Source organism: Fringilla coelebs (assembly GCF_963513975.1).
Source record: "Fringilla coelebs genome assembly, chromosome: 2".
Classification (NCBI taxonomy): Eukaryota; Metazoa; Chordata; class Aves; order Passeriformes; family Fringillidae; genus Fringilla; species Fringilla coelebs.
In genome coordinates this window covers 35,462,640-35,486,305 of record NC_140029.1, presented here as the reverse complement: position 1 = coordinate 35,486,305, position 23,666 = coordinate 35,462,640, and the positions used below count along the sequence as shown (strand labels likewise).

At 38.8% G+C, this 23,666-nt stretch overlaps 1 protein-coding gene across 1 annotated transcript; it reads right to left on the bottom strand.

Moving 5' to 3' along the window:
• Positions 1–25: 25 nt before the first annotated feature.
• XG (Xg glycoprotein (Xg blood group)) lies at positions 26–19,191 on the bottom strand (the record flags this gene model as incomplete). The annotated part of the gene is made up of 9 exons (XM_084200997.1): positions 26–33; positions 780–899; positions 1,175–1,213; positions 1,843–1,890; positions 2,775–2,840; positions 5,302–5,337; positions 8,866–8,922; positions 9,254–9,295; positions 19,131–19,191. The coding sequence occupies 9 exons, from the start codon at positions 19,189–19,191 to the stop codon at positions 26–28; spliced, it is 477 nt and encodes a 158-aa protein (XP_084057123.1).
• Between the last annotated feature and the right edge of the window lie 4,475 nt (positions 19,192–23,666).

The window sequence follows — 23,666 nt, the reverse complement described above, 5'->3', positions numbered from 1 at the left end:
ATGGATTTTCTAGCTATAGTTCCTTTCACTTTGCTAAAATTCAGACAAAAACACAAAGTAAAGGCATTCAAATTTTTAATCCTTTAGACAATTACAATTTTTCTTTAAACATAGTAAACATTACAGAAATATTCTGGAGAAACCCAACAGGTGTGAAAGGAAATGGCAAACTCCTTATTCCTATTCTATCAGGACTGAGTTTTTTGGCTAATTTTGAAAACAGGAAAAAAAAATATTTGGTGACTCAAATCCTCACAAACCCGAATCCTTTGATTTTTAGCTTATATCAAACTTGATTTCTTTGTTGTTTATGATAACTTCCGAGTCAAAATCTGTATCCAGCCTTTATGAATGCAGGTCAGAGAGGGCAATAAAATCCCTGGATGTCTTAAGCATATTTTTGATGACATAAAGCTCGAGGTGCAAAAGTGACATCAGGTTAGAGAGGGCAGGATTGCAATGTCTCAAGAAAACATTTGTTAGAGAAAGATTTTCTTCTGTCAGAGTGGCAGTGTAGAATGTCACCAACCAAAGGAGCCTGTGATCAGACAGCAAATCTTCTGTCAGTGTTTACACTGCAGCCCCACCTGAAAAATGAAAATTGAACATTCAGTATGGGTGTTCTTTGCCAGCTTTTCTGAGTCCGACCTGGGCCACCCTGGCTGGTTTCCACACACTGAGCCACAATTGCCAGGCACCTCTGTGCTGGCAGAGACAATTGTTTGTCAAGTTCCCATCAACTTCAGCACTAAATCAGTGGAAAACTCTTTGGGCCTTACCACGTGGTTTGAAACAAAGTTTCTTATTCTTGTAAGCTGTGTAGGCTGCTATGGATCCAACAATCAGTGCCACAAAAGCAGAAATTACAGGAGATGTAACTCCAGCTATTAAACCCGAATCTGTGGAAAAGAAAGAAAAGGGTTTTTTTCAGAGGCATTTAAACGGTTTAAGTGTATTGTCTCTTAAAGTGTGCCTTTACCAACTTATAAAAATAGTTTGGTGAAACTATAGAATTAAGCAGATGAATAAAAAATTGTGTTATATTACAGCTGATGTGAAAATTATGTCTTAAAGCCTAATTTATAATATCTGCTACTTTGTAAGGCTATAATTCTTTTAGTATTTCAAAAAGATCAGAAATCAATTGCAGAATAATGTAAATTATTTATTATACCTGTGTTCCCTCCATGGTTGAAATGATGCTCCTCTTCTCCTGGAATAGAGGGTGAAGCTTCATCAAAGAAATGTTTTTCATCCTGTTTTGAGAACTAAGTCTTTACTCAGCAAAGTGTGATGTGCAAAGGGGAAAAAGGGGTGGCCCAGCACGAGAGAGCTCCCCTTCTACTCCCCACTGACAGCTGTGCTGGCCAGAGGAATAACTGTTCATCCTCTTGAGACTTCCCTTTTGGGGGGAGAATGCAATTATCTAATAGAAGGACCATCTGTAACAGGCTGCATCAAGCTGATTTCACAGGGAGGCCAGTATACTCTATCTCTTCTCTACTGCCAGACAATCAGATCATTTATCAGTAGTTTACATCAAGATCTTAGTCTTGGTCCATCTATTTCAGCATGCCCCTTGCTTTTGGACTTTTCCTCGCTGAATTCAAAGGGATAAAACCTGAAGTCTTCTGACATCTAAAAAATGTTTTGGAATATGATTCAAGTTCTAGCTTCAGGCTAAAACCCTTGGTTTTTTATGAAGGATAACTAACCTAAATGAAAACAGTGGAGTCTGGTCCTATACCTTCAGAGACAAACAGATTACCACAAAAACAAAACCAACCAGCTCAAATTTACAGGTGTTAGGAACATGTTGCAAAGGAAATAGGCAAATGTTACCTGGTGGTAAAGGCTTTCCATCATTCAGATCTGAGTCAACAAAACCTCCTGCAAGATAAAGATTCCAGTTGCAAAATTATATACAATGGTAACCCCTTCAGCTCCCTTGTCCACTCCTTTTGTAGCATTCTAGGGAAGAGTGAGGGACCTTTGAAATCCCAGCCTTGACATGGTGTATGGGTGACATGTTTTACACTGAACAGTCACCTACCAAATTCACCAGAAAGCTGAAGTACTGACATTGTTGGAGTCTCTGTATTCTGTGTCTGTTTTGGGTACTTGTGAAATATGTGGAATTGGGCTCACAGTAACACAAATCCTTATATAATATGGACATCTTGAGTGCCAGTGACCCCTGAAGCAGAGAGTCAGTGGGTCCTTTCCAGGAAAGACTCCAGAAGGACCTGTCCACAGCTCACCACTCCAGCCATGCCCAAAGTAAGTACAGGTACAGGGTTAAAGCCAGAATAGATAAGCCACATTTACTTTATTAAAGCAAATGTCTGGAACCAAACTCAAAAGCACGAGAGGCTGCCCAGCCCCATCTGCTGTATGCCCCGGGGCCATCTCAGATGCACATCTCAAATTGATCTGAGCACAGGTTTATCCCTGCCCTGTGGCTAGATGTCAAATTTGAGCCTTTGCATAGTTCAGTGTATACACACCCAAAATGAAAACACAAACAAGATTAAATGTTAGTCTCGTGCCACTTACGATGCAGCGTCCCACATTTTGAAAAAACCTTATGGAATCAACACTAACATTCAGAAAAAAGCTTTCTCACCTGTGGCTCAGAGACAGTGACTACAAAAGGAAGACGTGGGAAGAGGATGATAAAAGCTATTACCAGAGAAATAAGACATCAAAGTATTCAAAATGCCTGCTCTGAACAGCTGATAGCACCACATGTTCTTGTGAGCAAGTAGTCTTACCAGAATTACCATAACTTCCTGGGCGCGGTGGGAGAGGTGGGTATAAAGGTTTCCTTGAGATGTCACCTATTGAGAATTAATACTGTTAGATGATTGAACAGGCAACACTGGGAACTTTAAATAAAAGCATTTTATACCTATTTCTAATTTGTCCTCCCATGAAAAGGATCTTTTCAGTAGTTAAGAAGATTTAAGCACTATATCAACAAATGGCTAGCTATAAAAACCGACTTGGAAGTGAATAGGGAATATTTTCAAAAGAAGAATTCACAAAAAACATTGAGGGAAAATATTTTACATATATCTGGCAAATGCTAACATTGATCAAAGCTGACAGCAGGGAGGCACAATGTGTCAGTCACTTTGGATGTCAGTGGTGCAGTTATTCAGAGCCAACAGAGAAGCTGGTGTTCTAGGCTGGGCAGGAAACAACAGGTTATCTCATTGCCATCAGCAGGTTTTAATAACGCCTGCAGATTGGTTTCATCTAACAGATGCTGAATTTATCTAATGCATAATGAATTTTCTGCTCTTGAAGAGTCCAAAATTATCTCAGACTTCAGCTTTGCTGTTGTTTAGAACTTTGTGCTAGCATTTAGCCTTAACTTTTTGCCAAAGGATTAGAAAGAGATGCATTGGATAGAGCAGGAGATCTGATCACTAAAAGCAGTTTCCAAACTGCATATACAATGCTGAAGAGCTCACTCAAAGCCTGCCAAATTTAGTATCTAGTATTGCTGCTCTCTGTGTATAGAGTCAGTTTTCTCTTGCTACCCTTTAGTCAACCAATTCAACCAGGTATTCAACTGTTCTTAAAAATGCCAGGCAGTACATTTTTCTCTGCATAAATCAAAATCAGGTCACAGAAATAAATAGAAATTTCCCTCCCCCTCTTTAAATCTTTCACCTTCCAAACATGCCAGATGCCCTTTTGCTATGTTTTCTTCTTGCCTAGCTGCTAAACACAGTGCTTGTGTTTCTGAGCACCATTTAGGTTCTGATCCAGAAAATTATTTAGGCATATGCTTAACCTCAAGTGAGTTTAGTCTACAGCCAATGGATTTTAGGTAGAGTCATAAAGCTTTACTGAATCTGACTGTGCCCAATTAATTATATTCAGCAGAGGAAGGACTTGCTCAGTTCTAGCTCTGTGTAATGAACTAAGACTCACTGTGGCACAAAAGCAGAAAACCACCAATCCCACATTTAATTTCTATCATGATGCTGCACTTAGTCTTCTCTAAGCATAAGAAGACATATTGTGTGGCACAGCTGGTGAAAAAATAATGTCTTCAGAAATACTGATAACGAGATGCATAACTTTAACCTTATTATATCATGTATGAAGGTCAATTAAGAACCTGAACAGAAAATGGAACAAAGAAATAAAAAACAATAGAAATACAGTTTTCCATCCTTGGAATGAAAAGATGTGGTTTCTTTAAGATAATTAAGTTATTAATTAATACTTTAGCCAACATATTTAACCTATCCTCTCATAACAGTACTCAATAAAAGCTTGCAGGAATGGAAGAATTATTACAGGGAAGAATAAATGAAATTATAAACATGGGAATTATTAACAAAATAAGATCCAGTTGTGTTAAATGTGGATTAATATATCATTCACACAAAGGCATGAAGTGCCACAGGGGAAGTTAGAAATGGAAAAAAAAACCAATATAAAAAGTGTCATTCTCTAAGACTGAAACATGAGCAAACCAGACCACTGCAGCTGATTCAGAGGTTCTGTGCAATTTTTCTTTTGTGTGGCTGTGATTAAAGTGGAATTTTAGGCTTTGATTGAATACTAATTGCATTTTGGGTAACTGCAGTATTCAAGAACCTTTCTAGAGTACTTCACATCCTTGGTATATCTCTAAACACACTAAATAAAATTTGGTGCACAAATTCCCAGCCTCAAGGATTTCATATGTCTGCACAGCTCAGTACAGTACTGTGAACATTTCCAAGGTCAGGTCTGGAAGTTAACAGCATGTTACAAAAGCTTGACTGCTTCAAGTTCAAGCTGTATTCACCAGTGCTCATCTCTGAAACATTCCTTCCTGAATTTCTAATTTGCCATCAGCAGAGCTACAAGAAGCTCAAACCTCCCCATCCAGTGTTACTCCTGATTCTTAGACAGGCTCATTTTTGGTAGCTAAATAAACTACAGCCATCACCTTCTTCAAGCTTCTGTCAGAGGACTCCACCCTGAGCCATCCCAAGTGAGTGGGTGACATTTGCTCTGCCCAGCCATGCCTGGGGTGCCCTGCCATGGTACAGCAAGCCCCAGCTAACTTCAGTTCGTGCAAGGCAGGGCAGCGGGAAGCTCTCTGAGCAGCTGTCCCCACTCTGTGTGACGGCCTCAGGCAGAAGGGCTGCATGTACATGAGGTTTTATGACTCTCATGACCATAGCACCTCCTGCAGTACTGAGATCTCTTTTTACAAATTAGGCAGAGTTCAGGAAAAGACTATGAAAGAAAAAAATCCCCTTGTATTCAAGGAAACAAGGGAGTACTCACCCCCACCAAGAGCATCTCCTAAATGTAGATCATTGTCTAAAAAGGAATAGGAGAAAGATGTAGAAAAGTGAGGTACACACAATTCTTGAGAGAAATGAAATGTTATTTTTATTAGAATGTGTACAACTGCATGTTTGCCAAGCATCTTTTTCAAGTCACAGAATAATTTATCACACTTTCCTTGAAAACTCTTATAGACTCTAACATTTTCCCACACATTAATTGACAAATAGCACAGTATTTTCTCCTCAAAATACAAAGGTTTTTTTCCCTGTTTTAAATTATGTCAAAATAAATCTTAGAGTTGAATCAAGATCAATCCCTCTTTAACATACCTGCAAGTACAAAAATAAAATTAGCTATGTTATAATATGTAACTGTACTAATTTTTAAAATATACTTAATTATTAGCGTTTATTTCTGTGGTTAAAATTTGTATGTTTGGCTTAAGTGCAATTTATTGAACTAGGAAAACTGAATATCCATTTCAAGAGAAAATACTAGGGAGCAATAAACCTGCTTGGGGAGATATTGAATCAAATATCTATGTAAAGGTCATGATGACTGCTTGCTTCAGGCAATCATATGCACCTGTCTGAGGCTGGGAGACAGTCTGTTCTTATTTGCTTGTGCTAGGAAGGTTTTTAGATAGAATTAAACATCCATATGTGAAAGTTACCCAGTAAATCACCAGGCTGTGACCTGCCCAGCACCATACACTCGCTGTACCTGGGATGGAACCTTTCCATGCAATAAACAATTTGTCCAGGAGCTGCAGATGCATAAAGAGGAACTCTGTTTCTAACATGCAGGTGTGGATATGAATGAGTGGGTGGTATTTTAAGGTGTGAATGGAATGATGGTGAGTTCTGAAAGAAATACATTAGATGGATGTTTTAACTTCAAGAATCCCTTCCTTGATGCTTATATGCATGGAGTGGTACAGTGAATAAGAACAAAAGGGATAGCAAAACCTATCTAAATTTTGATAACAGTGCTTGCTCTCACAGACAATTAGATAGACTCTCAATTAAACAATTTTTTAAATTATAGATGTGACAGAATTCCTGAAACATAGGAAAATCACCATGCAGAAATCTGTTTTTTTCTGTCCTCTATACCTAGGAGGACTGGGAAGCTGCTTTTCCACAGTACCTAGTCTCACTTGGGTAACAACTCAGAAATGCTTTGATGTCACCAGGAAATCTGGCAGGAAAATAAACAAATTCCTAATACATGACTTGGTTTGTTCATGTCAGGTATAGGTCCTCCCTGTGTCTCCCCAGCAGAGAGTTGCATTTCAAAAATACCTTTACCTGTCAAATGTTAAAACTTTAAGAAGCAATAAATTGAAAACGGGATTCAATTTATTATTGACATGAAGAATTCCAGTAAAATGCAAGTTCTGCTCTGGAGGGTTCATGTAGAGATTTGTTGCAGAAATGCTCAGATTGATACGAATGAAATAAAAATAGAAATGCTTGTGTGTGTCAGGACCAGAAAAAACAGTAAAATGGTAAAAGAACAGACTAAAGGTCACTGTTCCCAGCAGTAAAACTGGGGAATGTGTTTGTTTCTGTCAAAACCAGCAGGCCTATGCTCTGATGACAGCCCAGATGACTTGTCAGCAGAGGAAAAGCAGAAAGGCATTCTAACACCAAAAGTTGCAGCATATCACTACTTTTCTGATCATCCACCTTGAAAATAATCTGTGCACAGCCTGTGAACTCCAAACAAGTGAAAAAAAATATGGTGGGCAACAACCTGACCAAGGGTTCAGAGGCACTGGAGTGAGAAATATTAGGAGGCAAAGGACCTCTCTATAATACCTGATTCCTCCTGAAGGATATAAAAGATCTGTGGATTCTACTTGTCATTTCTGATCAAGAAGAAGCACAGAGACAGGATAAGAGCTCAGTAGCTGGCAAGCTTTGTCTCATGTTGCACACGATGTTCACCAGACCACCTAAGCACACACATCTTGGTGCTCATGAGCAGGGTGTGAGGGTATGGCTGAACTGAACAGAATGCAGGAACAATGCCAGTGGGTAAATATCACCTTACGTTGAGATTTTGTAAATAAACATTACCTTCCACTAAATTTTGTGATGAATCTTGCTATACTAGGGAGGTGCCTACAGGAGAGCTTTAACTCAGGCAGAGGTGCATGGGATGCCCAGAGGACATGACTGCCTGCAATTGGCCTCAGCTGAACAAAAATCTCAGCGAGCCTCACTTCTGAAGGAGACATGGAGGAAATCCTGAAGTTAAGATGAAGCATTGAGCAGCTGCTAGAACATACTTTTGTACCATCTTCCTGCACTTTCCAAATCCAATAATTGATTTGTAACATTGTGATCTTGGGTTTTCTAATAACTTTTAATTGCTTTTTTTTAAACTTTCTGCAGTCATCTGTAGCCCTGAAGGACACTCTGAAAAAGACTGGAAAACATGGAGTAATTCCTGCCCAAAAATTAGGTAAGTGGATTTGGTTAGGGCAGATATTCATCTCATGTTCATATCTCTAACAGATTTAGAAGTCCCTAAAAATAAAAAATTCCTTTCACCTGACTGAGGTAGCTTGAGTGCAGATATTGGCACCCTAAGTTACCTTTAAACATGACCAAGGATAAAGTATTTTAGGGCACAATTCAAGTAACTTGAATTTTTTTTTGCCAAATGAAGTGGAAAGGAAGAATGCAACCGTTAAAGTATACAATAGCTACCACTTTCACAAATTACTGCCCCTATTTGTTCAAAGAGGGAGCCAGAGAAATGTGTGGAAAATGTAACTACTTCCATGCACCTAAAATCTTATTTCAGAGTTTGTCCAGAAAAAGACCTGAAGTTGTTGGGGTTTTTTTATCTAGCATTTTCCAAACATTTTGTTTGATAGACAGAAAATTATTCCAGTGCAGTTCAGGTAAAAAAAAAACAAAACCAAAACTCTATGCTGTCTTAAACAGTTCCATCACAACTGCAATTTAGTTCTTGTTTGGAATTTGGATTTTTTCTATGTTAACAAGTGTTCATTGGAATTCATTGTTTGGCATTCTCAGGACTACAGCTTTCCACTGTTCAGAGCCTTTTTTCCTTTCTGACACAGGTGGTTGTATCAATCAATAGTAGATAATATGAATTAAATACATGGTGAGAAAAAAGAATAGCCCCAACTTCATTCTGATTCTTTTCCAACTCTGTTATCATGAATAAATATACAAAAAATAAAGATAATAGGGGAAAAAAGTAGAGAAACAGCCAATTTTAGCACCAGCTACCCATTGTTATACTCCCCAGGGAGTTCAGAACCATCTAGAAAAGTGTGAAGAAGGTCTTCAGGAAATAAAATACTATCACTGGCCAGCCATGCTCGATTGTCTCACTGGAAGCAGTAAAGACACGTAACTGGTAATTGTCAAAAGAGCACTTCTTTTACTTCAAGAAGACAGCTGTTAATCACACATTATCTCAGCTAAAACACAGCAGCAAATATGATAAAGGACCTCATGTGAAAGTTTCCTACGTATACAAGATCAGTTTTATGAGCCATTATTTATTACTCACTGAACACAGGTCTTGTCGGTCTTCTGATCACTGTGGGTTTCCTGGTAATGATGTCATCTGTTGAACACAATGACATGCCAATAAACATTAACAGCTTCAACTTGACAAAAGCAGGTATGTGCAGATGTAGAGAGCTGCTTTCAATAAATCTTTATGCACCACAGCAGAAGCCTAAACTGAAGGAATATGTTTTCAAGTCTAGTTTTTTGTTTGTTTTAAAGAAGATTTTCATTTTGTGGCAGAAACATTGAAACCTAGCATTCTTCAGTTCTGTGTATCTTGAACAGAAGTAGTAGCCACTTAATATTCCATTCCTCAAGGAAAAAGACTAAAGATTTACTATTAGATGTAAATGCCATATTAAAATAAGGACAGAAAATTTACATACCAGGGTGATCAAGGGCATCAGCTAAATCAAAATCATCTTGACCTAGAAGGAATGTGACAGAAGACACAAAGTCAGCAGGCAGGTTTCCATCACCTCCAGACCTGAGGGCTCAGTACAGAAGCAGAACACCAGTAAGAGGCAAAAGAATGACCCATCCAAACAGCAGCAGGCACAGAACAAGCTGTCAGCTGTCATGTCTGCACAGCACAGTCCAGAATGACTCTGAGAGATGGGCTCATTTAATCCAAGGAAGTTATTTGTACAGGTAGGCCAAAGAGAAGCGACTCTTTCCTGTTATCATATTCAACTGCTGTACAAACAGCCCTTTGAAGAACACAGGTTGCCAGCTAGAGGGCACAGGACTATTGCCACGAGACAGCTGAAAGTAGCATTCAGCATATTATTTGTGAACCAAAATCACTAGGTGAGAATTTTTAATATCTTCATTAATATATAACATATATATATTTAATATATATTATATATAAATCTATAATATATATATGTATATGTCTGTTTATATGTGTGTATATAATATTTATATGTGTTTATATGTGTATATATATATGTATGTATATATGTGTACATATACATGTAATATATATTATATAATCTGTTATATATATCTTCATTAATATATAACATATATATATAATTTTTAAAAAAATCTTCATTATTATTTTACTGGCTCAGCTTAGCAAGCAGCTTTACGGTAAAGCCTGCCTTGGGATCACTTACAACACAAATCAACTTTGTTTTTTTTAATTCTTACTGTAACATGGGCCATAAGAAAAATATATTAAGATGTGTTTATTTAATTTACTTTCCTGTGCAAATTAAAAAATCTGAAAAGGGAAAAAAAAATTCTTCCTCTTCTCTTGTAGGTGACAACAATACCTTTAAATGTCACAGAAGAGTAATTAGCATCTGTACTTTTGAAGTTAGCAGGCAAAGAAAACTAGGAAATATTTTAAATGTATAAACTGAAATAGATGACTTTGAACTGAAAACACACAGTTATTCATGTGAGTTTTGCTTTCAACTCTGCAATCTGCCACTTTCCTTGAAATATACAGGCTTCATGAAACACTTGCTTGGTGAACATGTATCCACTGGTTTTCATCCAGGGTGGTGCATCATCCTTGTGCTTGCATTCCAAACATAAGATCAGCCTACACAAACCCACAAAAAGTCATGACATGCTATGACTTCCCTAAACAGAAATGCATTACTGTGCTCTATCGAGTAAGCCTCAAGCTGCACTTGATCTGCATATGTTTATTATCCCTTCTGAAAGGCCTAATACCTAACTGTTCATTAAGGACTTTTTCTTGGCAAGTCCTGCACACTTCACAGCAAGAAAGGCATCACTGTTCAAGTGAAGGAGCTGAGGAACAGAGAGAGGCTGCCAGAGGTTTGCCAGCACAGCAGCAGTGCTCAGCATTCAGCTCAGCTCCTTCATCTTGACAGGTCCTGTACATCTTCATGGCATTCTTCTCATTAATCACTGTTCCTGAATAATAGCTCTTGCCTGTGTCAAAGAGCTTCCAGAAAGATTAATTATCAGTGGTGAAACACTGTGTGATCCTCAAATAACAGTCAGGGCAAGAATATAAAGTAGAAATGTTTTGATTCCCACAAGGATTTTAATGTAAGTCTGTGGACTTAATTATAGATGGGGTCTGATGGAAGAGATAAAACAAGGCTGGAATGCGAAGTAGGAATGGCTTCTAAAGCAAAACTGTCTCAATAAAATATTAAGAGGAATATGTTTGATAAGGAAAACCAGGTAACCATAATACTTTCCCAGTAAGGCTAGCAGACTGGTAGGTTATCTCTATATTATTTGATTTATTCTTAGAGCGTTGCCTCATCTGGCCACCTCTCCCTCCTCTACCCTGGCCCCTCAGCCAACATTGCCAAGTTCACTAACTTTTGGATTGGGTCTCCAGGTGGATAATATTCATGGCATCACAGAACCACAGAATGGTTTGTGTTGGAAAGGACCTTAAAGACCATCTATTTCCCACTCTCACTGCCATGGGCAGGGACACCTACCACCAGACCAGATTGTTCACTGACATATTCAACCCTGAACACTTCCAAAGATGGGGTATCCACAACTTCTCTGGACAACATGTTCCAGTGCCTCACCACACTCACGGTAAAAAAACAAGTCTTCCCAGTATCTAATTTAAAACTACTCTCTTTCAATTTAAAGCCATTATTAAAGCCATAATCTAAGACTCTGACAGGTTTTTAAATCTGAATCCATTATATACATAAATCTATTGGAAGGTATTTTCTGTTTGAGCCCTGAGTGCCACCAGCCCTTACTGGCCCTGAGGTTCTGCCCATGGGCTGTCACCCCAGCCACAGAACCCTTTGATCTTGATGCAGACACGCTATGCACAGACAGACATCCTGGCATTGCCTGGACTTACATGGTCAGATTATATTTTTCTGAAGCATTTCTTCAGTGCCAGCAGTACAAGCGGTACAAGCTTGACAGTCCTTTGATTCTGACCTCTGGCAAAATCCTCATTTTTGATCAGCATCCTGAGTATTGGAGGAGGCTGTCTGACCCAAATCCCATTGCCTCAGGATACCACGATCAATGGCTAAAACCTTTTCTTGTTGGAGTGAGTTATCAGGAACAGTTTTGTGACCATAATCAGAATAAGAGTCAGGAGAACTAATTTTGTAATACCTAAGAGCTGCTGGCCAAACCAGCTTCTTTGTTACAGGTCATGACAAGCAGGAACTAACAATGTGGAAAGCAACTACTGAGGTCCTAATGCTGCAAAGAGAATGTGACAAAATAATTTTTGAAGGAAGACTGTGGAAAACTTTCAGGTAGACTATTTCTTTGGAGTTAGGGAAAAACAAAAATAGAAGGTGGAATCTAATCAGATGATGAAATTCAAGCACGATGATGCAGCTGCTTTCAATTGCATGAGAACTAAAGCAAAACAAAAGACTGAAATATTTTCTGACACCTGCCCTTCTTCTGGACAATACCAACATTTCCCTCTCCTATTGTTATGTCTGTTCTGTTATAGAAAAGGTGTGAAAAGGCAAAAGGTGCTGTTTTGAGACTTCAAGTGAGAAACAGAAGAAAGCTATAGAAATTCTATGAGAAAAAAGAAGATTGAAATTCTCCTTCAAAAATTATTCAGATTGATTTTTAAAAAAATTATTTCTGATGATTAACCAAGTAATAAAAAGAAAAGGACATCAACACAGAATGGCTGCCTGGGAGTAAAAGAGGAGAGTCCACAGTGAAATTTCTTTGACTATGTAAACAAAAACCTTGGCAGATGGGCAGTTTGTATGAGGACATCTGTGCAGCATGGTAAATTATGCTGCAATAAACCTAAAGACTGCTTGGATTCCAATGTCAGCTTCCTCTGATAATAACATCAAATGACCACAAGGAGTAAGATTCTGTGGAGCAGAATTTCAAATGCTAATTACCATTCCTGAGACTGTACCTAGACATTTTTAAGAACCTAATTTAAGGAGGATAGTTGGTTAAAAAGCTGAACAGCTCAGACTTTATACACACCATGGTCAGTCTAAAAACAAAACCACATTAGAGTCTCAGGAAATATTTAGCTCAATAGGAGCTGCAGTCACTTCAGAGAATTCTGAAGATAAATGACAAAATAAATAAATTAGTGAAGCTCTCCAAAGAAAAAACAGACTGAAATAAATTAATTATCCACTTTTTTTTTATAGCAGCTTCCATAATAGAAAGAGTTGGAAATATACTGATGATAATGAGAATGAAAGAAATTTTAGTGGGGCAGAAAGAGCACTGGGGTTTTTTAATTGGTGGGGGTTTTGTGTTTGTTGCTGTTGGCTTTGTTGTTTGTTTTAATCTGGATAAAGTTGTGATGAGATTTAGCTGTGCAGGTGGTATTATCTCAGAGTTATCTCTGCTATTGCTGCTTCTTGGCTAGTATGCCATTTCTTGGCATTACTTCTAACCTTTCTTCTGGGAATATCCCTGTTTTGACAAAGAAATAAAATTACTGTAATAGTATTTTTTGTGGGTGGTCCTCAATGATTTATAACAGAGAATTTAAGAAAATGCTTGCAAACTCATATCCTCAGGCACATCTGCATTTAGTGTTCACAAATTTTGAATATTAGTTTTCTGAAAACGTGACCCAAATATCCAGTCACTAAAATGCAGACAGTAACATCTTTTGTCCACGGTTTGATTTGTTATCTAAATGTTGAGTGGATTCACCACCCTTTAACCATTTATCTGTTTGATCACAAGGGTCTGAGGTCCTACAGCTTTTGAGTTGAATTGATGAGGAACAAGGCTGGAGTCCGCAGGTAAGTGTTACCAGTTTGTCAAGACAACAGCAGTCAAGTTTCTGACAAAAGGCTACCATGACATCTCTCTGCAATTTTCAATCTCCAATGAACACAGCTTGTGGCCCTTAAAATGATGCAGATTTAAATAAGGCAGAAATTAATATTTCTAAGTGACAATCAGGTTATGTGACTAATGAAATTAACTTCTCAGGTTTTTAATATGCATAGTCTAGTATTAAAAAGGAAGCTAAAATCCATGAGAAAAGGTGTTTGAATGTGTTTGTACATGTTTCTGGACACACAACAAAAATGCATTTATGTGCATTGTGTTAGATCAATAATTTTGTCCTTAAGATGATTAAATTAATTGGGTTTTGGTACATTGCTAGTAGTCATATGTTTGGGATGAGTTTAGGTGTGTGACAAATAAATTAGAAGCAACTAACTTCTAATTCTGAGCAAGATAGGGAGAATAAGTTGATTTTGCAGTATTTAAAGACTTGAACAAGTAAGATTTTTTCAGTGTAATTAAATAGGAATTGTTCTGTGAATACAACATGCTTAAAACATTATGAAGCTGAAAGAGACTGAGAAGTCTGTGACTTCAAAATGAGAACAAAAATTTTATAAAAGGAACAATATGCTACCAAAATCACTCATTAAACTAATTTTATAGGTTTTTCTAGCTGAAATTGTAAGCAATTCTTTGCACAGACCATTTCTGATTATAATAAAATCAAGAAACCTATAGACTCCATAATGAGAAAATAGTATGTATTTTCCCTTGCATGAGTCTTGGAACATACCCGTGTACTGGTCCAACTTTGCCCAGGAAGCAAATATGTTTGTTTACAGGAAATTACTGATTTCTGGGAGAACACAAGGGTTTACACCCCAGAGTGGACACTGGACAAAATCTCAATGAGCAGGTACTATTTCTTTCATGTAATAGCCCTGTGATCCATATTTCCTGATGATGTTACTGTAGCTTGTTTTTCCTTCAAGGACCTTTAGTTTCATAAACAACGATTGCCATTACAACCCCTTGATGCTGGGGTGGAAAATGAGTATGCTTTAAAATCTATAATTAACATCCAAGGCCCAGCATATAGACCACAACATGTGGACCTCATTATTGGCTTCATATTTTTGCTAGGCCATTTTCTGGTTTTAGTTTAAATGCAGGGCAAATGAAAAGGACTCTTTTGCTTATTCATACAAGAACATATTTAAATAATTACCAGCAACTAAGATGCACTAATAAACTAGGAGTGGCAGTACTGCTTTAGCTCTGTGCAACATTGTCTCACCAAACACAAACAAAAATCTTTTAGTTCTATGATATTTGCCTTTCAGTTCAAAGGTAACTGATGTTCTTTATGATATGCCCTGCTTACATAAAATAAAACAGGTCTAATTTTCTGTATTTTGCTAGAGTGCAGAAGAAGATGGTGTGTGCTGTAAAATTGCAGGCAGAGCAAAAGACTTGGGATCTCCCATGAAGAAGCAACATACATGTTCCTGTGCACCTCACTCAGATTTTCAGCTTTGTGTCCTGAGCAGAAGAGCTTAGCCCACAGTGTGGGCTCTTCATCCAAAGCTTCTCTCTGTCATTACAGGTTCATGAAGCAACCAGCCCTTTTCAGCCATTTGGTCTGAGAGTCTCAGGCTTAATGCTGGTCACATTACACAAGAACTGTACTCAAGCAAGAGACCTGTATGGATATTCCTACTGAAATCCTTTGTGTGACACAGACAAAAGCTGTGCTGGGCTCTCAGAGTGACCACTCGCTGCCTAAGTACCAGCTGGCTAATCCCCACTTTCCCCAGTGAGTAGTTTGGAGACAACAGAGAGAACTGAATGTAATATAGGTGGTCAGAGGGACGCCAAGATTTGCTGTTTCTCTTGCTCACAGAATGTGTTTTAATGTTCCTCTTCCCACTTTCACACCAGGTACACTGGTGAAATGCATGCAAAAGAGCTCTTGACCTTCAATAGCCCCTGGCTCCTTCACCACTGCTGTAATTAGACCAGGGATGTAAGGAAGAACTTCAACTTGTCTGCTAATCTTAGTGCCTACTTAATGCCTTTGCATTCACTTTTTTTCTGTAGCATTGTTGCCCTTTGAAAACATATTGCCGTGATTTAACTTTTGCATGAATTCTTCACAAATTAAAAATCTGCTGATAACAGGCAATGCTTGGAAGTGGGACTGTTATATTTTCATAACCCATCCAAGCCCATTCTTTCAGCTGGGATGGTGTGTTTGCCTTCAGAAGATACTGTACAACAGGTCAGATTTAAGTGTTTTAATATTTTCCCATAACATTTATAGATGTCAGCCTGTGGAAAGGAAGGAAGACTCTAATCAAAACAAATTGAATCTCTCTCCTCCTACTATGAGGCGAAATGCCACAGAAAGGTCCATTTTTATTGATTTCTAATCTTGAAAGAATTCTGACATTTATTTGGTTTTTATTACCCTCAATGGGATGGAAAGGGTTTGACAATTGATGGTGCAAATAAGTCAGTAATACATACTCAGGCAGGTTGGTCACTGCCGCCAGGCTTGCAACACGGCAGCAATGTTTGAAAAGTGAACCTGAGAGCACCAGTTGTTTTCTCTTCCCAAGCTCTCTGATGTTGCAACAGTTCTACTGTTGTTAGTGTTTCAACCAGCTCAGGTATGTGGATTTTTCAAACTGCAATTCCACCCTTAGCTGATAGCACTGATGCGCCTATGGATAATTGCAGTTCAGGTCTTGGGAGTGAAATAGTTTTGGCAGTCAGTAAAAGAGAATTTGTTGCCTGCTGAATCTGTAAGTGCTTCAGCACGTCCACAGGGACCTCACACAGAGCAGTGAGGACTGCAGATACATGGAGCAGCATAAGAAAGAACAGGACTGTGTTTGTAATCTCTCCCATTCGGTCTTTTCACTCCAGTGAAAACTACATTATTCACAGCACTTAGTCACACAGGGTCTCAAATTCAAACTGGTCTACAATTTTCTTCCCATAAAGGGCACAGCTGATTAACTGAGACTACAACTGATTTTGAGTCAAAAGCTTTGTAAGCCTTAGCTGAACAGAGGTGCTTGGTTTACTGACTAGCAACAAATGCTGTTCCCTTTACCTGTGTACCATTCAATACCTCATGGAGTAAATGTAAACCATCTCAGACATATCAGTCTTTGCACTGTCTTTTTTACTGTCTTTTTTACTGGCTAAACATGTGATCCATCACATATATCCAGCCTTAAAGGCCATGGATATATGGATTATATCAACACTGGGAATCTGAGGCACATTCCGAGCAGTCAGGTCTGAGTGAGTCTCAGTTGCCTTCCAGGTCCATAATGGGGAGAGCCCCCAGGTTGCACAGCTTCCCCACTGCAGGTGTGTGCACACAGGTTTGGGGCCCAGGTAGGACCCATGTTTCGAACAGTTTCAGGGGAGCAACGTGAGCTGTGTCTGAGCCCTTAAATGGGCATTGCAGACACAGCCAAACCTGAATCACCAGACATCAGCCAAGCTGTAGGAACTCATGAGGGATGTTACCATGAAATTCAGTGGAAGAAGTTTCTGTGAAGTTTATTTCATTTGGATCGGGCTAAAAGCCTCACAGACAATTAGTTGTTGAAGCTCAGTTACATGGGAGTCTTCATGCAACCTACCTAAGTCTGGAAATTCCAAAAGCTAGAGTGTAGCTATAAATGGAATACTGCAGTGAGCATATATGTTTCTGAACTGTATCAGATTTCACTTTCCTTGTGCAATATGGCTCTTGGTTCCGTTATGCTTCTGTCAAGATGTGTCCATCAAGGCAGTCAAGCTAACTAACTCCTGATAGTTGGACATAGAGGAAATGCTGGATGGTAAGAGGAATGATGTCATCTGGTCTGGCTGTGGCAGTCCATTAGTTTATGGATGCTATCACAGAGGATTACAATTTAGAAAAGCATTAAGCTGCCTATAAAAGGGTGAATCATGCCATAGACATTCCCTTCATAAGTACTTGGACCAGCTTTTTACCAGCATGGCCAAGCATTTCTCATATGATGTCTTGATTGGGACTGAGAGGAGGTTCTTGTAAATATCCCTGAAATATGGTGAATACTTTGATGATAAAATTCAGTGGCTGTTGCCACAGACTTAAAATAATTAAGTTTACTTAATTAAAGTGGATTAAATAGTTTCCAGAGTCATAAGATTGTGCCCAAAGCACACAGCAACTTTCAGCAATGACTTCTCCCCCAAAGCAGTGCCTGAACTGGCTCTAAATTAACGCATGTATAAATGAAGACTACCCTTGTAATTAAAATAGTAGAGTATATGCAAATTGGCTAGCTCATGCTCAGATTGTCTGAACAGAACTATTCAACATATGACAGCTACAGAACAAGAAAGTCTGCATGCCAAGAGGTGAGAGACTGCATGAATCACCACGGCCTGCAGCACAACATGCAGCACAGCACAGTCCTACTGCTCTTTCTATGCCATGCTCATTGCTGAAAACCTCTAAATAATTCCTCATTTGTTAAAATCAAACTATTAAACTAAATTAAGACAAGGTGTTTTTCACTGGCCATCACTGCAAGATCTCCTAGGGACTTCATTTAAATCAGGGGTGGTGGGAGGGTCAGCAGCTATTTTGGAACTAGTGATTAATGAACTAGTGATTAATGAATGCTTCCTGCAGCCAACACTGTACAAAAAGTTTCTGCAGTATTGCTAATATACAAAAAAGAAAAGGTTACACCACATGGCAGATGCACACAAAGATAATTCTATTTGGTTTTACCTCAACAAAAGTTTTAAAGAATATTTTGCTGAAAGAAGTTATGTTTGAATATAGTAAAATGACTCAGTATGAAAAGGCATTATTTTCCCTATTGCTATTTATTCACCAAAAATATGTACAAGATTTTTTCAATTCTTAATTAGTCCAGCATGAAAAAGTATGCTTGTGTGTGGAATACATTTACTAAGGTAACTGAACTATTAGTTTATAATTTATTAAAGCATATGCCCAAATATAAAAGCATGAACACCTTTAAACTGCATCAGAATTTGTTTTTACAATAAAACTTACAGATTTCAAAATACCAGTAACCAAGAAAAGCTTTAAGACATGAAGTCATTATTTGACTACAGATCTCTTTGAAAACTCTTAAGTTTCCCTGGAAGCTCTCATTTTACAGCTTCCACTTAAAAAAAGTTTATACTCAAGCCTAAGCTTGTGAATTATTTTAGGGAAGCAATACTAGCAAGAAAATAAAAAAATTATAATAAACAAACTTCAACTAGCACAGCTATTATGAACAATCAGTCAGAGACAGGTATCTCTTTGGAAACTGGTGAAGTACATATAAACAATTCTGAATGCTTCTCATTAAAGAGTAGCTCCAAAAAAAAACCAACAAAAAACCTACCGAACATTTCCAAATAAACAAACATCCCTTTTAAGGGTTGGGAACTTAGTTTTTTTTTTTTCCTTTTTTAATTATCTAGCCTTAAAAATAAGCCAAGGTAAAGGTCACTTACCTCTTACATGGACTAGGAGGAAGCCAAGGCACAAAAGAAAAATACTTCTGAATTTCTCCATGCTCTTCTACGCAGTGCCTTGATTGCACCAATTGGTTTTTTCCAAGCAGTGATGGCAGATGTTGCAACTGCAGTGCCAAGGTTTGAGGGAGGCACTTGGATTCAGCAGCTCTGTCCAAAAAGGTTCTTCACCGCTGCACCCAAGCTCTGCAAGAGAGAGAAACCTTCTTGCTCACAAGGCAAGTTACAAAAACAAGCAACCCTGCTAGAGCCAAGCTGTGAGCAGCACATTAGGTGCTACCTGTGCTCCAAGAAACTTATTTATTGTCCAGGCAGGAAGCACAGAGAGCTGGGGAAGCAGCGGCAGCACCCAGTGAGGAGGGTGCCTGAACACTCAGGATCCGCCTCCTTCCCAGAGGGGAAAGCCAACCTGTTTGACATCCTCGCCTTCAAAGCAGGGCGTGGTGCTGTGGGAGCTCAGGTAGCTTGTAAGGGGAGACTGTCTTTCTCTGAAGCATGCTTGAAAGGATCACTCAGACATACTGTGTCCTCAAAGCAGCACTTTCTTGCTTGTTTTTTGGCTCAGCAATAACAGCTGATAAAAGCAATCCTGTCAGACTTAACCCCTCACTCAGGCCACCAAATAAAGGAAGTGGATGGAGATTAGGAATCCACTTTGCAGCATTTTGGGATTGGCTGCAGGGGGAGGACAAAAAACCTAGCTTTATGAATTTAAAATGTGATGTTGGATTACTGAACTGAAGCATGCTCCACTCCCCAGTAGGTGCTTATCTTCAGAGGTAAACATTGCCCATCATGATTGTTTTGTATTGATCTAGTTTATTGGTTTTGTTTTTTTTTTTAAATACAAATATCCATGCATATCGTTCATGGGGAGAGATGTCAGATAGCGCTGACTGTGATGGTACAAAGCTTTGGAAAAAAAAAATCATGCATCTATCTGTACATAGACTTACTTTTAGATTACTGATGTGATTTAAATCCAGTTTTGTCATAGCATCGCTATGACATCGCTACCTCATGCATCTCTCTAGCAAACACAGCCTTGTCCTGTGAACTGGATTGCAGCCATCACCCTGGTGCCCAGCACCAGCAGGGTGACTGGTGTGCATCCTCCCTTGTGCTGGGGGATGAGCTGCAGGAGGTTTTGTCAGAGCTGTTTTGTCTAGGGCAGCAAATAGCTCAGGACTCTGCTGCCATGAATGCCCAACCTGAGCACTTGTGGTGTTGCAGGGTGATCCAGTCTGGTGTGGGGCACAGGCTGCCCCCAGCTGCATTTCTGCTGAGTTACCCAGAACATGACAACAGAACTCATGCTTTTATGGTACAGAAACCAGGTGCAACAGCAGAAGATGGACTGATAGAACTTGGTGGTACTGGGTCCTCAAGAAGCTTGATTAGGTTAACTGGGTTAACTAGGTTAACTGCCTCCCTCTCCCCTGCTCAAATTTGAAACAGCAGAATGGTTTATAAATGTGTGGCTTAAAGCTACTAATAGAAGCTCTAAAGTTCGATTTGAGTACCATCATTCTCCATGTCAGGGCCAATTGCTCAATCTCAGAACAGCTAAGGACATTTAGGCTGAAGAGGTGACTTATTCAGTCAGTTAAAACAAGAATTATACCATGAAATGAGCAATCCCATAAATCCAGTGGTTGTTTGGGGTTTTGCTTTTTTTGTTTCCAGAATGCCAAAGCAGGGCCACATGTGCAAATCTTCATACAAGTGATGAATTTGCCTGAAGGGAACAGGAATGTTGGCAGGGTCAGGTACTAGTCCCAGGCAGGTCTGAACAGCTTACACACATTCAGTAGCTTTATTTCAAAACAGTTGTTCCTGCAAGTGAAGTCTTCCCAAAATGCATTGTCTCACCTGCCTGCTGGCACAACTTCATTGTGATACTGAACATTCTCAGGGAAAGTTTGAGGATGATGCACATCTTGTTCAGTTCTTCTATTGCCCTGTCTAGCTAAGTAACAATATGAAAGTAGGCAGCACTGGAAGGAGTGGATCTAGCATAGGAGTCAGGATGTCTTGAATGCTTATGCCCCTCCCTGTTCTTGGGAGCATCACAGGAACTTCCTGATCTTGGTGCTGTCAAAAACATACAAGAGCTTGCCCAAGACAGCAAGTAAAAAAGGCTGTATATTAAAAGGAAATATTTGAGCTAATACCTGACCATAAATAGCAGTTTTAACACTTGAAAAATCATTGACCCATCTTTTTCTGCAGAAAGGGAAACAAAGTTCTCTCTACTATTCACCTGAAAAGGTGGATGAGTTGCCTACATTTTTTTACTTTTTTATTTGTCTTTTAAGGAAAACTCCAATACTTTAGAAACTCAAATGGAGGTTGAAAAGGAGACAGTGTGTCTGTCCATTCTTTACACCACATACTTTTCCCCCATCAGGCCTTTTTTAGATGAGACAAGCTAAAAGGGAACAAGAGTTCAGTCACAACTCATCACAGTGGCAGCCCCATCTTCCTGTGGGCAGAGGTCAAACATTGCTCTCTTTGGTGTGGGTAACCTGCTCTATGTGCCTATTGGAGATGAAACAACTGAATTATACACTAGAACTACTCGGGAATGCCACTAATATCCTACACTACTCATCTGCTTTTTTCATAAAAGCAAAGTACTTTAATTAAAATAATGAAGCATCCAGTAATATAAACCATTAATGTAAATGTAAGCCAAACACACAAGTGAATTGGTGATACAATTTCTTGACAACAGAAGAATAAAATTACTACGTACTAGCTAAAGCTTCAATGACTTTTCACAAGCAGATGGAGCATCATGTATTTCATTCTTGTGGTTATTAACATACTCCAAATACAGAGATTTGGGAAAACTGTGGGTTTGCTCCATTTAAGTCCTCTTCCCATTCCTAATAATCTCTTCACTTCCTTTTAAACATGTCTTTGTATCTGTGTAACAGAAAAGAGCAAAAAGGAAGTAACATTTTCAACTTGCCTCTCAAGTGAAAAACACACATAGAACATGTGGTTGAGATTGTGGCCTAAAGTGGAAAAAAAAAAAGCCAACACAGAAAAGCAGCATTGAAAGTGTTATTCAGCCCAAGATATACTGAAAACTGAGAGCACTAAAATATTTTTCTTAGCATTCAAAACTTGGCACAGACACTGAAATATGGACAAAGAGGTGCTACAGCAAAAAGCTGCCAAATGTTATGCTTAAGATTTACTTGCTTTCATTTGCACAATCCAATGAATTCATTTGGATAACTTTGAATAATTATTTGAAATGAACATTGCATTTGAAAACCATCAAAACATTTTTCAAGCAGTCTTTTCCACCAATAGGATGAATAAACTGCCACTGCAACTACCTTGTAGAAGCTGAAGTAATGTATTATTCTAAAATAAGATCCTGCTTAGATTATTTTTCCTCCTACTACTGATGGTGACCCCTCCTCATCCTCAGAGGAGGTGGATTGGAGTAAGAAATGGAAGTGAAGAGCGTGTGCCAGAGGAATGGGACAGCGCTCTTTGTTGCCACCCATTTTAACTCTGATGATAAAGGTACCTCACAGGGATCAAGCTGCAGTTTGGACTCAAAGGACAGTATTCTTTTCATTCCATTGCACAGCCTGATCAAAACCTGTATAGAAACGATGTTAATTCCCACATCTGAAAGAAAGTCAAATGGAAACTCATAAGGCCACGATGGGCAGCAGCTGATCTGTGGGATGTGACTTCAATAGAGTGGTCAATAATGGTTGACTGATAATGTTTCCTGTCCCAATGTGTGGGAGAAATAATGAATTGGAGTACTTAGCTCTGTAACATAACGGCAGTTGAGTGAGAAGGACACAAGATCATATTTTCTGTGGGTAGTGAGACAAATAGCAATGCAACAATTAATACCCCAATAAGTGCAAGTGAACTGCTATGTTTTATCCACAGGTAAGTAACAGAAACCCATAAACTGGCACACTATCACAAGAGAACAGACTGAAATTTCAGTTCTTCTGTTTAACCTTTTATATCCAGGTGGCAGCAACCAGTCTTTCTTCTTTCTTCCACAACTCCAGACTGTGGAACCACTACTGGACAAATCAGTAAGTTGGAAAAATGTGTAAATTTGTTACTATTCAGGCACTTGGCAACCCCTGCTTTGCCTTTTCCTTCTCTTATGGTCCTCCCACGTCCGAAAGTGAGAACACAAGGCCCTGCAGAAGTGTCTACTGCTCCAGGGTCTGATGATTCGATGAGGAAAATTGAACACTGTTAGGTTTGCCCATACTAAGATGTCTAAGTGCATCTTTTCAGTAGATCCTGGGTTACCAAATCTTTTTCTTCAAAAGCCATGCCTGTCCTTCAAACAGACAGATGTCTTCTTTACACTTCACCTAGGTAAGCAGCTCAAAGCTTTGCTGCTTCTGGCTAACTTAATTCCAAAATGATTAAAATGTCTGTAGGAAATAAACCTGAGCTGCTGATGGTAGACAAACTACTTAAAGGATCCTCCCCTAGGTGAGTGAGCACCAA